Raw genomic sequence first — 19,919 nt, forward strand, 5'->3', positions numbered from 1 at the left:
CAACCCAGCAGCGGCCCCAGAGAAATAAAGCTCAGACATATTCTGCACAAAAGTCCCATTTTGGCACCCGAGGCGTTCCTCAGACCACCCTCCCTGACACCTCAACGTTTGGGGTCCAAAGTTGGATCCGTGAAATATTGCTCATCAGGAAAAAAAAAAAAATTAGGGATGGGAGAGATTCCCCTGCATATATATTCCATCAAAATGCATGGCCCCCCTCCCTTAGAATTTCCCTGGGTAGAAGGGGGACAAATATAAGGTTTAAATATGAGAAGAGCCTCCAGACAGCGCAGTCCTCCCTTTCGCGGCTGGAAAGAAGGCAAAGCCGACGGGCGCCCCTGAATTCTTGGAACCGGGTATTTCTGAACAAAAGGCACCCTTAAAATTCCTGACTCCCCCACCCCACTTTTGAGTGGAGCCCTCGGCACTGTTGCCTGGCTCAGCCTGGAAGGGAGGGCACGTTTTAAAATAGTTTGGCAATTTTTCCCAGAAGGGGACCCGCTTGGGGGGTGTAGGAAATGGGATCTGTCTTTCCGTGCATGGCAATCCCCCCTCCATTGGCACATCCCGTCCCCCCAGATCCATCCAAAATCCTCGCACGAGTGGCTTTCGCCCAACGTGGCTGCAGCTGGTTGCAGTATTTTGAACCCAAGTTGGCCTTTTGATAGCTTCACACGTCGGGGTGTTTTAGGGTTCATCACATTCAGAATCCGGAAAAAGGGGTTCGTTCATTAACTGTGTTCAGGGTGGTAAAAGCCTTGTTGAGAGTAAGGGACCCGCGTGGATCTCTCTTTGTCGGGTTCCCATGGATCCTGCTCCTGCAGTGTTTAAAGGGGGAATCAAAAAGGAGATCCCAAGGAACCGGACACCCCCTTTTTTCCCAACGCTGTCAAAATTCAGGCAATCGCCCCATTTGTGAACCCCAGTTCCGGGCAGCGAGAATAACATTACAAGCAGCTGATTCCCTTCCTTCCGAAGTTCTCTCAAATTTGCTGATTTGTTCGTTAGATGTCCATCTCACCTTTCCTCCAGGGGGGTCAGAGTTGTGCAGATTTCTCCTTCTTCGTTTCTGCCCCCCCAACCACCACCCTGCAGGGTAGGTCGCCCTGAGCGAGTACACGGGATTTCTGACCTGGGTGGTGGAAGCTGAAAAGGTGTGCAAGGAAGCCACACGGCCTCCATTTCCATCTCAGCCGGGAAAGGCCACCAGCGCGCCAAGCTAGCCTTTGGAAAGACTCCTGTGAAACCCCAAAACTTGCTCCTCTCGTTTATGGGAAAAAAGGGGCTCATGCCGTAAAAAGTCCTCATTGCGGTAGCGAAGGAGAAGAGACTTGTCCTCTTCGTCGCGCGAGGACCCCGCTGGCTCCATTCGGCTGGTTTAAAGGAGCCCCTCCCGGCCCCGGCCTCCCCATCCGGCATTGTCGGTTTGATTGATCCGCGTAAGAGATCGGAAGGCCTTCCCTTGGGAGAATCGTCAGAAACCACGGCGGTAACCAGGATCCAGAGCGAGCCTTCCCACCAGCGCTGACGTCCTCTAAAAGAAAAATCCCCGCTGCTGCAGCGTCCAGTGTGACCCCGAAGCTGGCCGCAGGGGCTCCGCGCCCTCCCCCCCTTGCGCGCGAGGCCGTCGGCGCTCACTCGTCGGGGGAGCAGGCGGGGTGCGGCTGGTCGGGGCTGCCCACGCTGCCGGTGCTGGAGCTGCCGTCGCCCAGGTCGCGCGGCCCGCAGGGCAGGCTGAGCTCCGAGGAGCCGCCGCCCGGGCTGGGGCTGGCGTCGGGGCGCGCGGCGGCGCACTCCTCCAGCGCCAGGCAGAGCTCCTTCAGCTCCAGGTTGTCCTGCGCCAGCCGCTCCTGCAGGCCCTGCAGCCCGGCCAGCTTGCGCAGGCAGGCGGCCACCTCGTCGCGCAGCACCTGCGCCGCGTGGTGCCCGAAGAGCTGCCAGTGGCGCGCCAGCCGCTTGGCCTTCAGCCGGTCCTCGTCCAGGAAGCAGCACAGGTCGCGCAGCTCGCGGTTCTCGGCCTGCAGCCGCCCGTTCACCGCCTTCAGCTCGCGGATCTCGCGCAGGTGCTCCTGCAGCTGCCGGTTCACGCCCTGGATCAGGCGCCCGCGCTGCACCAGCGCCGACAGCTTCTCGGCCTCCTCGCGCCGCAGCCGCCGCACCAGCTCCTCCTTGCTGCAGCCGCCCAGCTCCGCGTCGCTCACATCGCCCGGCGGCGCGGGCGGAGCGGGCGGCGCGGGCGGCGGCTCCGGCGGGCTGGGCGGGCGGCCCGCGGGGGGCGGCGGCGGCGGCGCCGGGAACATCGCGGGCGCGCGGAGGCCGCTCAGCTCCGGCCGGCGCGCGGCGAGGGCGGCGGCGGCGGCGGCGGCGGCATCCTGGCCCAGCCGGCTCGGGCTCCGGGGCAGCGGGACGCGCGGCCAGGCGCTGCGGCTCCCCCGGCGAGAAGCAGGTGCATCGCGCGCGGAAGGGCGCCTGCGCGGCGGAGGGCGAGGGGCGGGGGGCCGGGGGGAGGGCGCCGCCGGGGCGGAGGGGCGGGGGGCGCGCGCACGGCACGCACGAGGGGGCGGGCGGAGGGGCCCCGCGCGCCCGCCGGGGCGGGGGTCGCCCGTGCGCTGCTCGCCCACCCGCCGCGCCCCTTCCCCGCTTGCAGCCCGGATTCCGGAGTCGCCGCCCGCGCCTTCCGCAGCGCTGCGAGGCGCGGCCCCCGATGCCGGCGCCGGCGCCAGGGGCGTCCGCCCAGGCGGCGGCTTTCGCGCAGGATGCGGCGCTGGGGAGGAGTCCGGGCCGAGGAGCCCTCGGGGAGCGCGGCTTCCCCGGGGTGCGAGGGCAGAGCCCCCGCTGGCCGTGGGAACGCGGGCTTTGGGCTGGGCTGGGCTGGGCTGGGCTGCGCCCGGCGAGTGCGGCCGTTTGGTGTCCGTCCCCCCGGGGAAGGGTCGCATCACCCGGGGGGGCATCGCGGCTGCAAGATATCAGCGGTTGGGTCGGGGACGGCGCTTTGCAGCTTAGCGTGTGAGTGCTGCGTCGTGTGAACGCTGCACGCGGGTTAATCAAGGGTGTTGCGGGAGCGCCGCCGCCGCCGCCTTGTCCGTCTGTCCCTGGAGAAGTAATTTCCTTTGCATTCCCTGGGAAATGGCTCTGAATCATTACCGGCCCATTAGCTTGGCGCGCATATCCTGCCCAGCAACCTTTCGGTTGACCCCGATGGACCGAAGAAGTGAGCCTCGTCCGGGTTTGCATTATACAATTACAGACCCTGATTTCTAAAACGCAGTGGTTACAATCACAAAGTGGACCCAGTCACAAACCAGGTTTAGATTGATGGGTGAATCCACGGTCGCTCCGAAATTGCCCTCCCTTTAAATCCAGTTTACTGTTAATACGTTTGGGGGGCGGGAATAAACAGAATTCCTCCTCTTGTCAGTGAAGAGCACCCGTAACAGCAACCAACAAAAAAAGATTTAAAAGCCGAAAGGATTCAAGGTGAGCTGTTGAGGCTTGAGTTTTCCTTCTCCCTCCCCGAGTGTTTTCCTTCGGTGTTGTGCCTTTATCAACTGCAGGCACAAAAGCAGGGGCCAGCTTTTGGCTGGTTTGTAATTTGTAAATCTGCTTGAGAGGCTTGCAGGCTGGAGGGCTGCTTAAATAAAAGAAACGTCCAAGAGGTGATGGTTGTGGTGGTTTTATTCCAGGATAAATACCCCTGGCTTGCTGTTCTGGTTTGAAATGATTGGGAATGACCAGTGTTTTTCGACCTTGGCTGCTTTAAGAAGTGTGGACTTCAACTCCCAGGATTCCCCAGCCAGCCATGCTGGCTGGGGAATCCTGGGAGCTGAAGTCTACACATCTTAAAGTGGCTGAGATTGTCATTCCCAGTGTTTTTCAACATGGCTGACCCCCACCATTATCCCCAAACCATGGTTTCCCTAGCTAAGCCAAACCATGGTTTCCCTAGCTAAGCCAAACCATGGTTTCCCTAGCTAAGCCAAACCATGGTTTCCCTAGCTAAGCCAATTTTCTGGCTTTACGCCCCATGCCGAAGCATAAACTATGCACGAGGCTCCTATGGGACTCTGCGTGCGACCCTCCAGAACTTGGCTTAGCCTGGCCTTGATTCTTCGCCTGATGCCAGCCTCTTGTGCAACGTTCCCCCTTTTCCCCTGCCAGGCGAAAAGATGGATCCATGAGTTGCATGGCCCCAGACACCCTTAATTGGTTTTTCTAAAAGGTTGCCAAGTATCAAGAGGAGGGGAGCCTGGCCAGAAATCCTAAATGGGGGGGCAGAAGGAAGATCCGAGCTTTTGACATGCCTGGGTGGCATGCCAAGAAGAGAGATGTGTCTTGCTGGAAAGCCTTGGGGCTGCAGTGGATGTCAGTTCTGGCAGAAAAATGAAATGATGGGGTGGTTCCTACAGCCTGATGCGCTGGGTAGATTCTGCAGGGGGATTTTCAAAAAAAAAGGGACCCCCCCCCAAGTTTGCTGGGAAAGGGAGAAAACAGCAGATTGCTCTACCGGTGGAACAACGTGCTGGGCTGGGGAAGTTGGGCTCTGTTTATTTGCATTTATTCATTTATAATCTCCCTTTTTACAGCCACCCACTCCTCCGTGGGATTCCCAGGGCACTCCCCTGGGGTTGAATGAATGAATTACATTGTGCAGGGCTCCATTCACAAGACACGGTTAACTTGCTTTCTGAATAAACCTGGTTTTGGGGTCTGCATAATGCACTGAAGGATAAACTAAGAATCGTTTAGGATGGCATGACCTAAACGCCACACTAACCCTCGCCTCCCCAAAACCTGAGCAAGATGAACCCAGCATATTGTGTTGTGTGAATCTATTTACAAGGTTTTTCTCTAACTGGAGTAAGTAAGTACTGTATGGATCAGGGTTTCTCAACCTTGGCCACTTTAAGATGTGTGGACTTCAACTCCCAGGATTCCCCTGAAATAATAGTAAATTATAGATAGTCCCCAGTTTAAGAACGAGTTCCGTCCCCAAGATCTGTCCTTAAGTCAAATTTGTATGTAAACCAGAACAGTCTGATTGTATAATACTGTCTAAGTCAGTGTTTCTCAACTTTAAGATGGGTGGACTTCAACTCCCAGAATTCCCCAGCAGCTGGCTGGGGAATCCTGGGAGTTGAAGTCCACCCATCTTAAAAGTTCCCAAGATTGAGAAACCACTCTTAGGTTGGTAATTGTATTACAGTATTTAATTGTATTCATTAGTTAAGGGTTGCAGAATATATTGAAACATACATGAATGAAATGATCCGGGTCTGCAAAGCATACAGTCACCCCAAAAGTGAATCCTGATGAAACTAATCAAACCTAACATTGTGTTGCGTGAATGCAGCCACTAGGATTTTCACTGACCTGGTTAAAGCTGGTCAGTAAGTGAGCTGTCTTTGTACATTCGAATAATAAATAAATATTTTTATTTGTTTAATAATAATATACGTATGATTATTGCATTATTTAATTTTAAATGATATATTATTATTAAATATTACTTAATATAATAATAATATAGAATAATAAAAATATATAATAATAAATATAATAATAATATAATAATAATATTTATTTAATAATGATAAATAATAAATAAAGGAGTCAATTAAGAGCCAAGTTAGTACAGTATAGACATGCTATTGAAGGAATATCAGATTACATTTTTGACTTTGGCAGTGGCTGAAAACTAGAATTCTTTTAAAAAAAAGATTTTTTTATGATGGAAGAACGGCAGAAGCAGCAGCTATGCAAAGACCCCATCAGCATCGAAATAATATCAAAGAAAACTGCAAGTATTTTAGGACTTTGTGTCGGCCCAATGAAGATATTCTCTATTTTAACAGGGTGAACACACATCAGTTTATCTGCAAACGAAGGAGTTTGGCCTGCAACACTTTATGCTAGAATCGCCGAAGACACAAACTTAATTTTCACGTCTCCTGAAAAGTACATTCTGTTACGTTCCATGGAATTTATTTCCAGGAAGGTGAACGTATGATTCCACTTTATTTTCCACTATCGCAAGCTGTCGGTGATTTTGTTTCCTTGGGCTAAAGCCAGGGACCTTTGGAATGCATTGATCCGTCCAAAATCAGTTCCCTGTCCTTTTAAAAATATCCACTGGATTTCCTTCTTTCATATCGGAAAATTTTAGTTGACGCTTCTAAGGAGCGTAAGATTTCAGGCTTGCCCCACTTTGGATGGTACAGAGCGCTTAGTTATTTAATGCCGCTGTACTGGCGTCTATAGAAAAGGATGACCTCAAAAAAAAATAAAAAAATAAGTTTTTCAGGCTGGAATCACATAATCCATTGGGTCTGGGTTCTCAGCCCATTTTCTAGGTTTCCATAATACACTGGACGCTGCGCCAAGCCTTTTGTCGAATAATTCAGGTTAAGACGTATTCTGTGAATGCAGCCACAAAGCCTTTTGTTGATCTTGCTGGCTTGCTAAGCGGCGAAAGTAACCGAAACTCGCATTGGCTGAGGATGATGGCAGTTGTAGTCCACCCTATCTGGATGGTAGGTTAGCTCACTGCTCCTCCTGCTTTCAAGGTTAATGAGTCTATTTCACCCTTCCCCCAGCTGGGTGCCCACCTAGCATATTGGATGGCACCTCCCATAATCTCCACTGGCTGCTGGGGATGAGGGGTGTGGTAGTTAGAGAAATCCCTGTTTGGAAGGAAGGTGCTTATTCAGTGGATTACAAATTGGTGCAGGCTATAACATGAGTAGCCAAGCCCCAGATGAGCCACGTGCTAAGAGATGGTGGAATAGCTGGTGAATAAATGAGGAAATTTTATTTAAAAGCACAAAGGGGTCAATTTTTTTCTCAATGCACAAAACAATGATTAATCATGTTTCTAGTCCTCAGCTTCAGTAGCGTTTTCTGCCCAAAAACACAAAGGGATCGGTTTTTTTAAAAGCACAAAACAATGATTAATCATGTTTCTAGTCCTCAGCTTCAGCAGTATTTTCCAGCCCCGTCTTAGGTCTCCAAATGTGTGTTTTTTAAAAATTTTATACTGCTCATTCCCAAAGGCTTAAGTCCCCTAGGGAAGCCTCCTCTGAAATGCATTGGATCACAGCTCCCATAAGCCCCAATAGCGTGTCCTCAAAGATGAAGGCTTATGAGCTGTGGAAACTATATATCCAGAGGGCGGCAGGTTGACGAAGGCCTCTTAGGCGCACTTGCCAGTCGTAAAGATGGAGGCCAGGAATAGAGTTGGAAGGGCAGGATTGCGCGTGCGCAGATCCAGTCTAGAGGTGACCCGGAAATGATTCTGCCCGGAATGGTCATGTGAAAGGGCTGTATCCCAAACAACTGCAAATGGACGTCGGTGGGTTCTTGCAGCTGGAAGGGGGGGCAAATGGATGGAAATCGGGGGGGGCGCTCGGAGCTTGGCTTGCCGGGCTTTCTGCGCTGGGCGGGCTGGTGAGAGACGGAGAGGTTTTATCAAGCAAGGCGCTTCTCTCTCCGAGGGTTTGCGTGCCTCTGAGCATGTGCAGAGTGCCGCGCCGCTTTGTTGTGGGAGCAGAATTGCTGGTAAAGGCTGCAGGCGAGGGGGAGAAAAAAAAAAGACGCGCTAAAAAGAGAAAAGATTAAAGGACTCGAAGCACGAATCGGCTCCATCCTTCGTAGGGTCTTTTGAACTCCTTCTCCTCTGTCAAACGTCCTCTATCTTTCCTAGATAGAAATTGAGTAGGGTTCTCTAAAAGAGTCAATCCTCATCCCTTTCTTTGGAAAAAAGTGTTTTTTTTAAAGGGGTCTTTCCCCAAAAAAGTGTCCATTGGATATGGCTTTAACCGCCCTCATTCTCATGCGCTGTTTCTAAAATGTGTATTTCCAAAGGTGCGTCCTTGGAGAGGCATGTTTCAACCTCCTCCCCTCCTCCCGGCTCTTTCTGCGGAGCTGAGAGTGGCTTTATCCTGAGAAGGCTTCCATCCTTCCTCTCGATATTCCAGGGCGGTTGGCTGCTGACTCCCCAAAGACAATAAAACACAAGAAGCTACAACCGGGCAGCTAAGACCTCGGGTGGAGGAAGAATTCTGGGGTGGAACTTGCTGGCTGTTCAAGGTCTCAGAGGTGAAAGAGAGCTTGAGGACTAGAAACCTGACTTTCCTGCTGTCTTTGCAGGCTGTTGGCTGCAGCCTGAGGCTGACGAGGGATTCCGTGCCGGAAGAGTGTGGCTCCGTTGATCATGACCAGCAATCTGGACATTTTTGTGGGGAACACCACTTTGATCGATGAGGAGGTCTATCAACTGTGGCTAGATGGGTATTCGGGTAAGTCTCGGTCCTTCATGTCTGTTGTCTCTTTCTCATGAGAAGGACGGTATAAAAGCAAAACCCGCACACATTTCCTACCAGAAGGGAGTTGATCTTGGCCTCCAGAGGATCAGGGTTGGATTGTGCAAAATCAGATGTTTCTTACTGACCAGGGCTTTGAAAGTGAACCAAATCGCTCTCCTGAGCTCAGTATGGCATAAATGAGAGCTTCCTAATCTTTGGGATGGGTGGACTTCAGCTCCCAGAATTCTTCCATGTTGGCTAGGGGAATTCTGGGAGCTGAAGTCCCCGCATCTTAAAGTGGCTGAGGTTGGGAAACACTGCACTAGGTGGTCTCTAAAGTCCCAACTCTGGCGACTTAGGAGAACGTTAGCTGGATGCACGCCCGTGTTTAGGTGTGGGTCTGGGTATACTTTTTCTTTGCCTTGATGGGTTACGTTAGGCTTAAAGACAGGCCCCAAAAGTTTGCAGTCCACAAATCTTCCCCTGGTGGAGCTCCCTTCTTTAGCTCTTTGCTTTCCCCCAGTGGACGATGCCGTCTCTCTTCGACTGCGTTGTGGCATCTTGGAGCAGACGGGGGCCACGGTGGATGTCCTCCAGAGTGATACCATGGACCATTACCGCACCTTCTACATGCTGGAGCGCCTCCTCCACTCACCCCCCAAGTTGCTGAACCAGCTGCTCTTCCAGATTCCCCCCTGCCGCCAGACCATGCTGATCGAAAGGTGGGTCGGCGTTGTGGGAGGACTGAGAAAATGTCCCCCCGGTTGGGTTCGTGCAACACACTAGCTTAGGTTCGAAGGAGATTGGCTGGGTGGCAGTGGAGGAGTGTGGCTGCCCAGTTGTTGTTTTGAAAGGTTGTGTGAATCCATTCCTGCAAAGCTCAGAGGCAGGTTTTTTGTCTGTGAACTGGGCAGTTCTGTGAATTAAACTGACTTTGGAATCAAGTCTGTTACATGACTCCAAGCAGAAAGAGAGCTTGTATTTATAGGTGATTTTTATAGGTGTGTATGTGTGTGTTAGTAGGTGTGTATATATGGTAAGTTACATGTGTGTGTATCAGGGGGCAATATATATACACATACATACATGATAGATTGTGTTTGTATACTATATGTGTGTGTATGTTATGAGGTGTATATATATTGTAAGTTATATGTGTGTGTGTCAGGGAAAATATACAGGTATACACACATACACACAGGATAGGTAGTGTTTTTCTCTATACTATGTGTGTATGTTATTAGGTGTGTGTGTGTGTGTGTGTGTGTATATATATATATATATATATATAGTAAATTACATGTGTGTGTATAGGAGAAAATATAAGTATATACATATACACGCTATAGATAGTGAATTTATATACTGTATATATTTGTGTATGTACGTTATGAGGTGTGTGTGTGTGTGTATGTATAGAAAGATAGAAAGATAGAAAGATAGATAGATAGATAGATAGATAGATAGATAGATAGATAGATAGATAGATAGATAGATATTAAGTTACATGTGTGTGTATCAGGGGAAAAAATATGTCTTCGTCTGGCCTCCAGGTACTACGCCTTCAATGACGCCTTTGTCCGAGAGGTCCTGGGCAAAAAACTCTCTAAAGGAACCAAGAAAGATCTGGATGATATCAGTGCCAAAACCGGGGTGACCCTTAAGAGTTGCCGTCGGCAGGTAAGTTTAGAGTGAACTCCCAGGACCAGCTTTTCTCTGGTTTCTGTAACTCTTAACTGGGATGAAAGGAAAGCATGTTCTCCAGATGCTCGACAGTTGAGAATGTGGTAAGTAATCCAAGAAGAGATCTCTGCCGTCTGGGCCACTTCCTGGTGGATCCATCTCATTTCCCAGAATTCCTTTGGCCTTTGCTGAGAATCCTGGGAGTTGAAGTCCCCATCGGGAGAGCATCCTGTTTATTGGGGCAACCTAGCTTAGTTTGTAAGCTGGTTCTGTCTGTCCCATTTCGGCCTTGATCCCTGAATATCTTTTTTTTTAAATAAATATGTATGGCTTTTTATTTAATAACAAAAAGGAAAAAAAGAAAGACAAAAAAATAATCCATGAATATCTTTATAAGCTGCAGGAGACGTCCTGCTTGAAGATGCCCTTTGTTTTCCCTTACAATCCATATTTTTAAGCAGTTTCTCTCTCCTGGTCCTGGTTGCATAGTATGTTTAAAGCAATCATTCCAAAGACCTACGGGTGGCTTTCATGCCATGCAAACCCACAAAGTTTTGAATCCCTCCCAACAGCACACTGTTGTTTCTTCCAAGCCAAGAAGCTGAAGGGGGGTTGGACTGCATGATCTCTGATGCCCTCCTGATGCTATGAACCATAGTGCGATGTTCAAGAAGTGAGTAGGAGAAAAGGAGTAGAGAAAATTCCACTCCTTTTGCAAGGTCATCTTCGTGTTTACCTACCCTGACCCTGCAAACTTTATCTGAAGCCCTTCCTATTTTCCTATCATTTAATGTGCTTTATAGCCTCTTAGCATTGATTGGTGAGCATGAAACTGAGCAAACTCAGGGAGGCAGTGAAGGACAGGAAGGCCTGGCGCAATATGGTTCATGGGGTCACGAAGAGTCGGACACGACTTAACAACTGAACAACAACAACAACCGAATTGATTGGTACAGCGCCTCTTGGAAGTGGAGAATCTGAAAGTCTGATCGGTACATAAACAATGGGGAGAGAAAGGGGTTAGGGAAAAAAAGAATTTAAGACAATCTAGTTGGTGCAAGAAAAGCATCTGCCAAAATGAAAACAAAATTGGATGCCTTTTTCTGCCTGGTGCCTTCCAGAGGCGGTGAATTACAAGTCCCATCATTCCTGTCAGCTGTGAGGAACGATGGGACTGGTGGCCCAACAGAACTAGAGAATAGTAAATAGGGAACTGGTTGTCTCATGCTGCTCATCTGGAGCTCGTGTTTCCAAGTCCAGCTATATACAGGTAGTCCCCAGTTTAAGAACGAGTTCTGTCCCAACATCTGTCCTTAAGTCGAATTTGTACGTAAGTCGAAACAGTATTATTGTATAATACTGTCTGAGTGGTATTGGGTAATGAACTCGAACCATTGTGGATTTAACTCGAATCATTGTGAATTTAACTCAAATTTTGCTACAATAGGCTTTGTTCTTAACCCGGGTGTCATCTGTAACCCGGGTGTTCTTAACCTGGGGACTACCTAGAGCTGCCAGAAATGTACTGCTCACATGCTAGTTTAAACTGGAGTTGCTAAACTTGAGTTTACAGGATAGAGAGGGTCTTTCAGAAGTGGCTACTGACTTGGCTGACTTAATGAGACCAAAGGGGGACAAAACCTCTTAAAAGGCAGAGATGGGCAGCATGTAAATTTAATAATAAAATAAAAGTGTGATGCCTAATGGCTTTCTGTGGAATCCATCCAGTTCAATGCCGCTCCCACTGAAATAAAATTCAGTCCAATGTAGTTCCTTCGCGGCACCATCTCTGTTTTTATTCTACGCCCCCCTCCGCTCTGCCAACTTTGGGAAATGCATCGTGGGTCAAAGATCATCTTTGTTCCACGCAAAATTTCAAGGCCTCTGATTTAAATTATTCCAGCTTCAGCCCTCCAAAATACCCCAAACCTGGTTGATGGGAGGATTTTCTTGACGGTTCCTAGCTCCCCCATCTACGAATATCATTTTTGCCAAGTTCAAAGAGCCCAGAGTTTCAACGGCATAAAGATCAGTAGGAATCGGGTCGCATGCTGGCTGGGGAATTCTGGGAGTTGAAGTCCACTCATCTTAAAGTTGCTGAAGTTGAGAAACATTGGATTAGTCAAACAAGATACAACCTGACTCCTGATTTTTTGCCACTCCAAATTAACATGGCTCTCCTCCCACAGTGGCGTAAAATGTTCTTTTTCTTCTTCTGTTTCAGTTTGACAATTTTAAGCGTGTTTTCAAGGCCGTGGAGGAACTGCGTGGGTCGTTGGTAGAAAATATTCAGCAGCACTTCTTGCTTTCGGACCGGTTAGCCAGGTACAAAAATAACCGTGGTGTGTTGTGCTTATAGTGGAGGAAACCTAGATTCTAGGCCCCAATCCTGTGGAATTCATGGAGAGACTTTTGGATCAGTCTCTGTCTCTCTTGAGTTCTCCCTCCTTCCCTGCCTCCAGTCTACCTTGCAGGGCTCTTGTGCAATTCCAGAGAGATCGCACACACTTGGGCTAGAGCATCTAGAGATCTCAGTAAAAAATAACACCATTTTGTCCACAAACCCTCTTACCTCGTGGGGTTCTCTGGGATAACAGGAAAGCCAGCGGTGAGGGATCAGAGGATTTGAACGCAGCGGGCGCCCTTGTTAAAGGATGTGCTCCTGAATGCATGCAGAATGCAAGGCGACCCCAAAGTCGTTAGCAGGAAGGCCCCATCCCCAAAGCTCATTGTGGGGTCGTGTCTGAGATGCAAAGTCTCGGCTTATTCCCGCTAGCGATGAATCCTAAGCGACGTTTGTGGCATTTGAAGTAAAAACAGATTTATGAAGAAATACATAGAGTAAGGAAGTCTTTCTTCATAAAAACTGCTTGGAGAGACAGGCCCTTTGGTCTCTTAAGCAGAAAGACTTGTTTTATTTCCAGTCGACCACGAGAGACAGACTTGGGCCAATACATATTGATTTATTTAATTTAGTTATCAAATTTCTCACTGCCCCTCTCGTGAAACGACTCGGGGCATTTTACAACAAGATAACCGTTCATTAAAATACAGCATAAAAACAGTCCTAAAGCTGAATAGGTTCCAAGAAGATGGAAAATTGGCTAGTAATTCCAGGGAGCGTCATTGGGGGCGAACCACCCCCAGGGCCGGGTAGAGCCCATCTCACCCCATGCACACTGGCAGAGCCAGGTCTTTAAATCTTTTCGGAAAGTTGAGAGGGTGGGGGCCCACCATACCCGGGGGGGGATATTCCAAAGGGTGGGGGCAACGGCAGAGAAGACTCTCTTCCTGGGCCCCACCAGCCAACATCCCCTTGTAAAGATGTAAAGACCCTTCTCTTTATCCATCGCTGGCCAGTTGCCCCAGTGCAGTGTTTCTCAACCTTGGCAGCTTTAAGATCGGTGGACTTCAACTCCCAGAATTCCCCAGCCAGCCATGCTGGCTGGGGAATTCTGGGAGTTGAAGTCCACCAAACTTAAAGTTGCCAAGGTTGGGAAACACTGCCCTAGAGGTTAAGCTGCCCGGCTTAAACTCCGAAACCTTCCCACCCCCAATCTTTCCAGGGATTACGCCGCCATCGTGTTCTTCGCAAACAGCCGCTTTGAGACGGGGAAGAAGAAGCTGCAATACTTGAGCTTCGAGGATTTTGCCTACTGCGCCGAACAGATGATCGAGAATTGGACTTTGGGGGCAGTGGGTAAGATGGGAGACCTCCAGGTTCCAACACGTCTGCAGCGAAGGACTGTCGTAGGTTTGGCTTGGGGACTCCCCTTTCCAGCCTGGCTCTATTCTCCACCTCTCTTTTTAATTTTAGGGAGTTTTCCCTAACCTGCCCCCGGATTCTGTAATTTGATTCCATTCATTCTGTCATTGAAATCCATTCTTCCGTGACTGTTGCTCAGAGATGTTAGAGACCTGTATTTAAAAGGTATTTTCATCTTCCCTTTAATCATCTTAAGGCTAAGCATACTCCGTTCCCTACTTGTAAGACCTTGTTTCTAGTCTAGTCATTCTCCTTGCCCTTTTCTGAACCTGTTCCCAACAGTCTAAATTTGTCTGAAATGTGGCACCTAGAAGAACAATCCTCTCCCCCCCCCAAAAAAAAAGATTCTAGTCCTCATGTGGATCACGAGCCATACTTGGACAAATGAACTCAAAATTGTGATCTCAGAAAGAGGGATGAATGGTTTCAGGGAGCCAAGAACCAGTCCAGGTAGAGAAGTTTTAAATAAAATTAGTCATTAAAGGCTTGCTTTTCTTGTCTTCGCAGATACCAACGTGGATGATATGGACGTCGACTTGGATAAAGAATTTTTGCAGGGCCTTAAAGAGTTAAAAGTTCTGATTGCGGACAAAGACTTATTAGATCTGCACAAGAGGTATTTAAGGGGGTGCTGCAAAATATTAAAAGCCTTGGTTGGGGTGCAGAGCAAGTAGAGTTTCGCACTTTTCCTCTAAGGCAGGTGAATGACGCATCGGGGAGGAGTTGGGCGGAAGTGATATTATTAGATGATATTGGGGGGGTCTTTTATAACCTTTCATTTTCTCCCAAGATGTTTGAATTAATTGTTCATATCAGGAAGAGAGGAAGGCAACAAAGCTCCATAGGTGGGGTGTAGCAAGCTCAAGGGAGTTTCATTCCTTGGAGAACACTGAGGACTAGCACCTTGTTTCTCCATGTGGAGAGAGCAGAACGCTCGGGTCAAAGCAGAGGTTGCGTTCTCGCACTGCTTTGCCAGTAGCTAGGCAGATGTTTCACTTTGGGGACAAGCCCTTGCTGGGGACCCTTTCCATTCCAGAGGGTTGCACATGCTGCAGTGAAGCTGTCAATGTGTTAAAACGGGGTTCAGTTTCTAAATTAACTTCTGAAACGTTGGGGAAGAGCAGAGCACCAGAAAGAGCATTTGCAGACACTCAGAGGCAGTCTGCCTTTTTTTTTTTTTTTTTGGTCTGCATGGTCTAGGTTGGGGGAGGAAGCACAACATTGCTGCCTTCCAGCCATTGGATTCCAACCCCCATCATCCCCAGCCAGTGGGGCCAATACTTGGGGTGGCTGAAATTTGGAGTCCAGTTTTTGGCTGGCCATAGGTACCTCTCCATTTCCCACAGGTCCTGCCTTCTGGTGTTGTGAAATAGGCATGGAGGTGAGGGGCTAAAATTTCCTTGATTCTGCCTAGTTTTTCCTTTTTATTCTTATTCCCCAGCCTGGTGTGCACAGCACTGCGGGGCAAAATCTCAGTGTACAACGAGATGGAAGCCAATTTTAAGGTGCGTCATGCTGGAGCACATTCCCAGGTTTTGAAACCAGACATGCCTCCCTTTGTTCCCACACCTCCTTGTTGGGTAATAGAGAAAAATCTGTACAGCATCTGAATTTTCTCCGGGGCCCGATGCAAACAGGGAAGTGCTTTTGACCCCTTATTTCTCTGTTGGCCACGAGGGGGAGCCAGTGCGCTTTGGGAAAAAAAGTGAAAAAACCTCCAAAATTGGATTTCAGGGATCTAGGGAAGGTGAAGGTGGAAGGCTCTTTGAGTGACCCCCTGTTTATATCTTACAGAATCTCAGTCGGGCTTTGATCAACATTGCCTCGAAGCTCACCCACAGCAAAGACGTTCGAGACTTTTTCGTCGATCTGGTGGAAAAGGTAGTGTGAGTCCCTTCCAAGTCCCGGGAATGGATGGGTTCGCACAACTCCCTAAACCCGGGTTAAGAAAACATAGTCAGATGCCCTAAACACAGTCCAACAATGGTCCCCCTCGGCCCTTCCATCACTTAACTGGCAAGACATTAACTCAATAAGTGCCAAAGGCAAAAGAAGAGATTAAAAATTCAGTTTTCTTCTAGGCCAGACCCCACGACTGTATGAAATATAAACGTTTTATTTATGGGCGACTCAACACAGGCAAATTATTTCCTTCTAAGCAGGGCAACCGAAAACATGCAGATTTTCAACACTTTTTTAATGCAATTTTTTAATAAAATTGTTTTAGGGGGAAAGACGCAAATGCAAAAAATGATTGAATACTGGTTTTAAGTACCCTCCCGAAGATTGTAAGGTAAAATAAGGGCAGGATCGTTAGGGGAAAAAACTCTGTGGTGCCCCCCTTCCCTTGCATGGTTTCATTTATTTATTTATTTTTAATATCAAATTTATATTTGTTTTGCTTCACGGTTAATCCAGGGCTGGTGGTATAGTTCACATAACACGCATAAGTCAAACCAACCCGCCATGGGTCCCTGTCCAGCTCCCCAATCTAATTTGAACCTAGTCTAACTCCTTGTTTGAACCCAATTGCTACGTCCAACACTGGTTGAGAAGCCACAATGGCCGTGTCTGCCTAATACGCATTATCGAAACCAACCAAGTTACACTCCGGCTTAGCTTAGTATTTGAAAGCCAGCCTAGAGGGAGCAGGTATGGGGGAAGGAAACAGGCAGGGATAACTGAGAAGAAATCGCTGATGTTTTAGCGTTCGGCTACGTTAACGCTGGGGATGGAAGTTCAGGAATGAGACGAAACGCTTCAACTTTTGCATTGAGTTTGGCCAATAGGCTTACTGACTTTTGTAGAAAATACTAAGTGCAGTTCATATTAATCTCCGTTGCCATTTCTCTGCGGTTTAGTGTGGTGCAAAGTTTATTTATAATGTAGCGTTACTGCACAGCTTAGAATAGTGTTTCTCAACCTTGGCCCCTTGAAGACGGGTGGACTTCAACTCCCAGAATTCTCCAGCCAGCCATACTGGCTGGGGAATTCTGGGAGTTGAACTCCACCCATCTTCAAGCGGCCAAGGTTGAGAAACGCTGGCTTAGTGTATCAGGGAGATACACTGATACAAATTTGGTCCAGCATGTAAAACTTTGGTTATCGTGGCTAAGAATTTGCTGGGAATCAGCTGAAACATAGGCAGAAATGGGTGGTTTTATTCAATTAAATCAAGAAAGGGCCGCTGGAGATTCTCTTGGATTTTGGGGGGTCTTGGAAAAAGTGGATGAGGCTCCTTCAAAGATGCCAGGGAATTGGAAAAATATTAGGGCAAGAGAAGAAGACGGCCCAATGAATGGAAGGTCACTGTAGGCACTGCGGTGAATCCGTTCAGCATTGATTGATTGATTGATTGATTGATTGATTGATTGATTGATGCAATCCAAGTGACTCTGGGTGGCGAACAATTTCAATAATTAAAGCCATTAAAACCATTACGCTTATTAGAGCTTCGTGTGATTTGGTGGGGTCCTGGATCTTTCTCCTTCTGGGAACACAGGCTCTTCCCGTCTTCCAAAAGTCATTGGTGGTCCAAGCGAGTTCCTCATTTCCAAGTGTCATCAATTATCCTTTTTCCCATGGGGAAACCTTGCCTGATTTTTGCTGGTGGCTCTGTTTGCTTGTTTTTAAGTTCGTGGAGCCATTTCGGTCTGACAAATGGAGCTCGAACGACGTGCAGCTTTTCCTGAGCCAGTACACGGCCAGCGCGCACACGTTGGAAGTGTTCAGGTTTGCGGACGCCTTTGAGACCCCTTGGTTTGTTGGGAGGGTTTGCGCGACACTCGCCTTGTGTACCTAACCCTGGGCTGTTCACAACGATCCTCAAAAAACAGTAATGCTGGCTGGGGAATTCTGGGAGTCGAAGTGCACCCACTTTCAAGCCTGCTGGCTGGGGAATTCTGGGAGTCGAAGTCCACCCATCTTCAAGGTGCCACGGTTGAGAAAGACTGCTCCAGGGTGTTGACGTTCAGCTCTCATTTGCCCAAGTTGCCAGTGCGGAGGGGAAGGGCACCAGGTTGCAGAAGGCATCAGATTGACCACTAAGGACAGTAGTGGAGCAGACAGAGTTTTGATTCGGTCAAGCACAGTTACCTTTTATTTATTTTCACTTCTCCGACATTTTCAAACGTATTCATTTTTATCCGTCTTTCTTATTTTTATAAATAACTCAAGGCAGTGAACATACTTAATCCTCCTTCCTCCTCCTCTTTTCCCCACAACAACAACCCTGTGAGGTGGGTCAAGCTGAGAGAGGGACTGGCCCAAAGTCACCCAGCTGGCTTTCATGCCTAAGGCAGGACTAGAACTCACCGTCTCCTGGTTTCTAGCCTGGGGCCTTCACCACTAGACCAAGCTGTCTGTCTGTCTGTCTGTCTGCCTCCCCAAAACCCTGACTCCCTTCCCTTTCTCCCCTTGCAGGCATCAAGCACTTTGGGAAAGATACATGGGGACTCTCAAAGCCTGCCTGCTGAAGATGTACCATGACTGAATCCCTCTTTTCTGATTTAAAAAAACAAAAGAAGTTAATACTCCTTTAGGGAGAGACCAGTTCAAGGCCAAAGTGCCAATTCTCTGTAGGCTGCTGTCCTCACACCCAGAACCCAAAGTTCATCCTCCCCCCCATCTTTTTTTCCGTTCTTTTTTGACCATGAGGACTAGCCGACTATTTTGGGTTTTTTGCTCGGAAGAAATAAAGAATCTGTTTTCTCGCAAGCCAGCACAGGGCTTGATTTGGCTGGCTGGCTGGCTGAAGGGCACGCCGTCTTAAGGAGAGAAGGCCATGCCTGGTGGGGGATTATGGAGGTTGTCGTCCACTAGTTCTGGCAAGGGAAGAGTGGTTTCAAGTGTCGGAATTAAAATCTAGTTTCTGTTTATCGCCCTTTGACAGTGCTGGTTTGGTTTGTGAGGGTCTGGGGGTCTGAAAGAGAATTGTGGGGCTCTGCTTTTCTATGAATGGTAAGGGCAAGGTAGGGCTTTGGGGCAGGAACCCAGGAGTGCGGATTCAGACATAAGCTGGAGCGCCCCCAATTTTCTCAGTGGGGAAGAATGGTGGGGAGAATGAGTTGGCCAGCGCAAGAGAGGGCTGGGTGGAAGATGGCTGAAATCAAGCCAAATAAGTAGCTTTCGGCTGCCTTCGCACCACACACCGAAGTCCCTGATTCCACGTGAGGTCTGGCGTGTCGTGGGAACTCAGCCATCACCCCGAAAGAGTGGCTAAACCCCATCTCCTTCTTTTTCTTCATTGATCTCCCGTCCAATCTCAATTTGGCTTTTCGCCGGAGAACGGCAAGGCATTAAAACAGGGCCGCCTTGCACAACACCCGTTCGCACAACCTGCAGAACCCTAAACCCGGCTCGAACAACACAACACACAACAGTTCTGTTCGTGTAACGTGTCCTCCCCGTTACAAAATGCTCCTGTGATGTGTGTCAGAGCAGAAGGAGTTTTGGCTGGTGTGGGTCTTCCGGGCTGTGTGGCCGTGGTCTTGAAGTCTTGTTTCCTAACGTTTCACCAGCACCTGTGACTGGCATCTTCAGAGTGCAGGAGCACAGGCAGGAGCAGTTCTCTCTGTATTCGACAATACATAGAAGGAGTTTTCTTAGAAGGTGTGGTGATGGAGTGAATACAGACACGTATGTATACACAAGCACACGCGCGCACACACGTGTCCATATATATATCTGTTGCCTTTTTGTTAAACACGTTCTCCCAGCACCTCCTAACCCATTTTGGCTGTGCCTGTCAAAGGGCTTGACCTGCTTTGTCTTGGGATGAAACACCACCAGGAAATGCAGGGGGAAGAAGGCAAGGACACGCCCCTTCTGCAGTGTTGTCCAGAAAGCAAAGACCTACCCCAACCAAGTCTTTAGGCCAGTATTTCTCCACCTTGGCAGCTTGAAGATGGGTGGACTTCAACTCCATGGCTGGCTGGGGAATTCTGGGAGTTGAAGTCCACCCATCTTCAAGCTGCCGAGGTGGAGAAACTCTGCTTTAGGCATTCAGCTTTAAATCCTTCTGACATCTCAGTTCTTGCTATCCAACCTTTCCATTAGTCAACCCCTCCCGCAAAACACGCTAGCAGAAACCCCTTTATAACCATCCAATTTTGGCTGGGGTGCCCCGTCACACTGTCTCTGGCTACCTTTGAAACTGACACGCTTTGGCA

General features: G+C 48.8%; 2 protein-coding genes across 4 annotated transcripts; one reads left to right on the forward strand and one right to left on the reverse strand.

The window, feature by feature from the left end:
* Positions 1 to 1,499: 1,499 nt before the first annotated feature.
* CCDC85B (coiled-coil domain containing 85B) lies at positions 1,500 to 3,771 on the reverse strand. The gene has a single exon (XM_088137426.1). The coding sequence runs from the start codon at positions 2,949 to 2,951 to the stop codon at positions 1,635 to 1,637; it is 1,317 nt and encodes a 438-aa protein (XP_087993552.1). The 5' UTR covers positions 2,952 to 3,771; the 3' UTR covers positions 1,500 to 1,634.
* On the forward strand, positions 2,426 to 18,630 carry FIBP (FGF1 intracellular binding protein). Of its 3 annotated transcripts, none has more exons than XM_088137427.1 (11): positions 2,426 to 2,446; positions 8,146 to 8,294; positions 8,824 to 9,022; positions 9,854 to 9,980; positions 12,208 to 12,308; positions 13,550 to 13,683; positions 14,257 to 14,365; positions 15,191 to 15,254; positions 15,544 to 15,630; positions 17,384 to 17,481; positions 18,172 to 18,630. In XM_088137427.1, the coding sequence occupies exons 2-11, from the start codon at positions 8,210 to 8,212 to the stop codon at positions 18,239 to 18,241; spliced, it is 1,074 nt and encodes a 357-aa protein (XP_087993553.1). In that variant the 5' UTR covers positions 2,426 to 2,446; positions 8,146 to 8,209; the 3' UTR covers positions 18,242 to 18,630. The 3 variants fall into 3 exon arrangements, with proteins under 3 accessions (XP_087993553.1, XP_087993554.1, XP_007431859.1); XM_088137428.1 differs by lacking the exon at positions 2,426 to 2,446 and adding an exon at positions 5,975 to 5,995; XM_007431797.4 differs by lacking the exon at positions 2,426 to 2,446 and adding an exon at positions 7,263 to 7,348.
* The last annotated feature ends 1,289 nt before the right edge of the window (positions 18,631 to 19,919 follow it).

This window comes from Python bivittatus, unplaced genomic scaffold (assembly GCF_059951505.1).
Source record: "Python bivittatus isolate LINGU-HERP-01145 unplaced genomic scaffold, Pbiv_v1 ctg000180_np1212, whole genome shotgun sequence".
Classification (NCBI taxonomy): Eukaryota; Metazoa; Chordata; class Lepidosauria; order Squamata; family Pythonidae; genus Python; species Python bivittatus.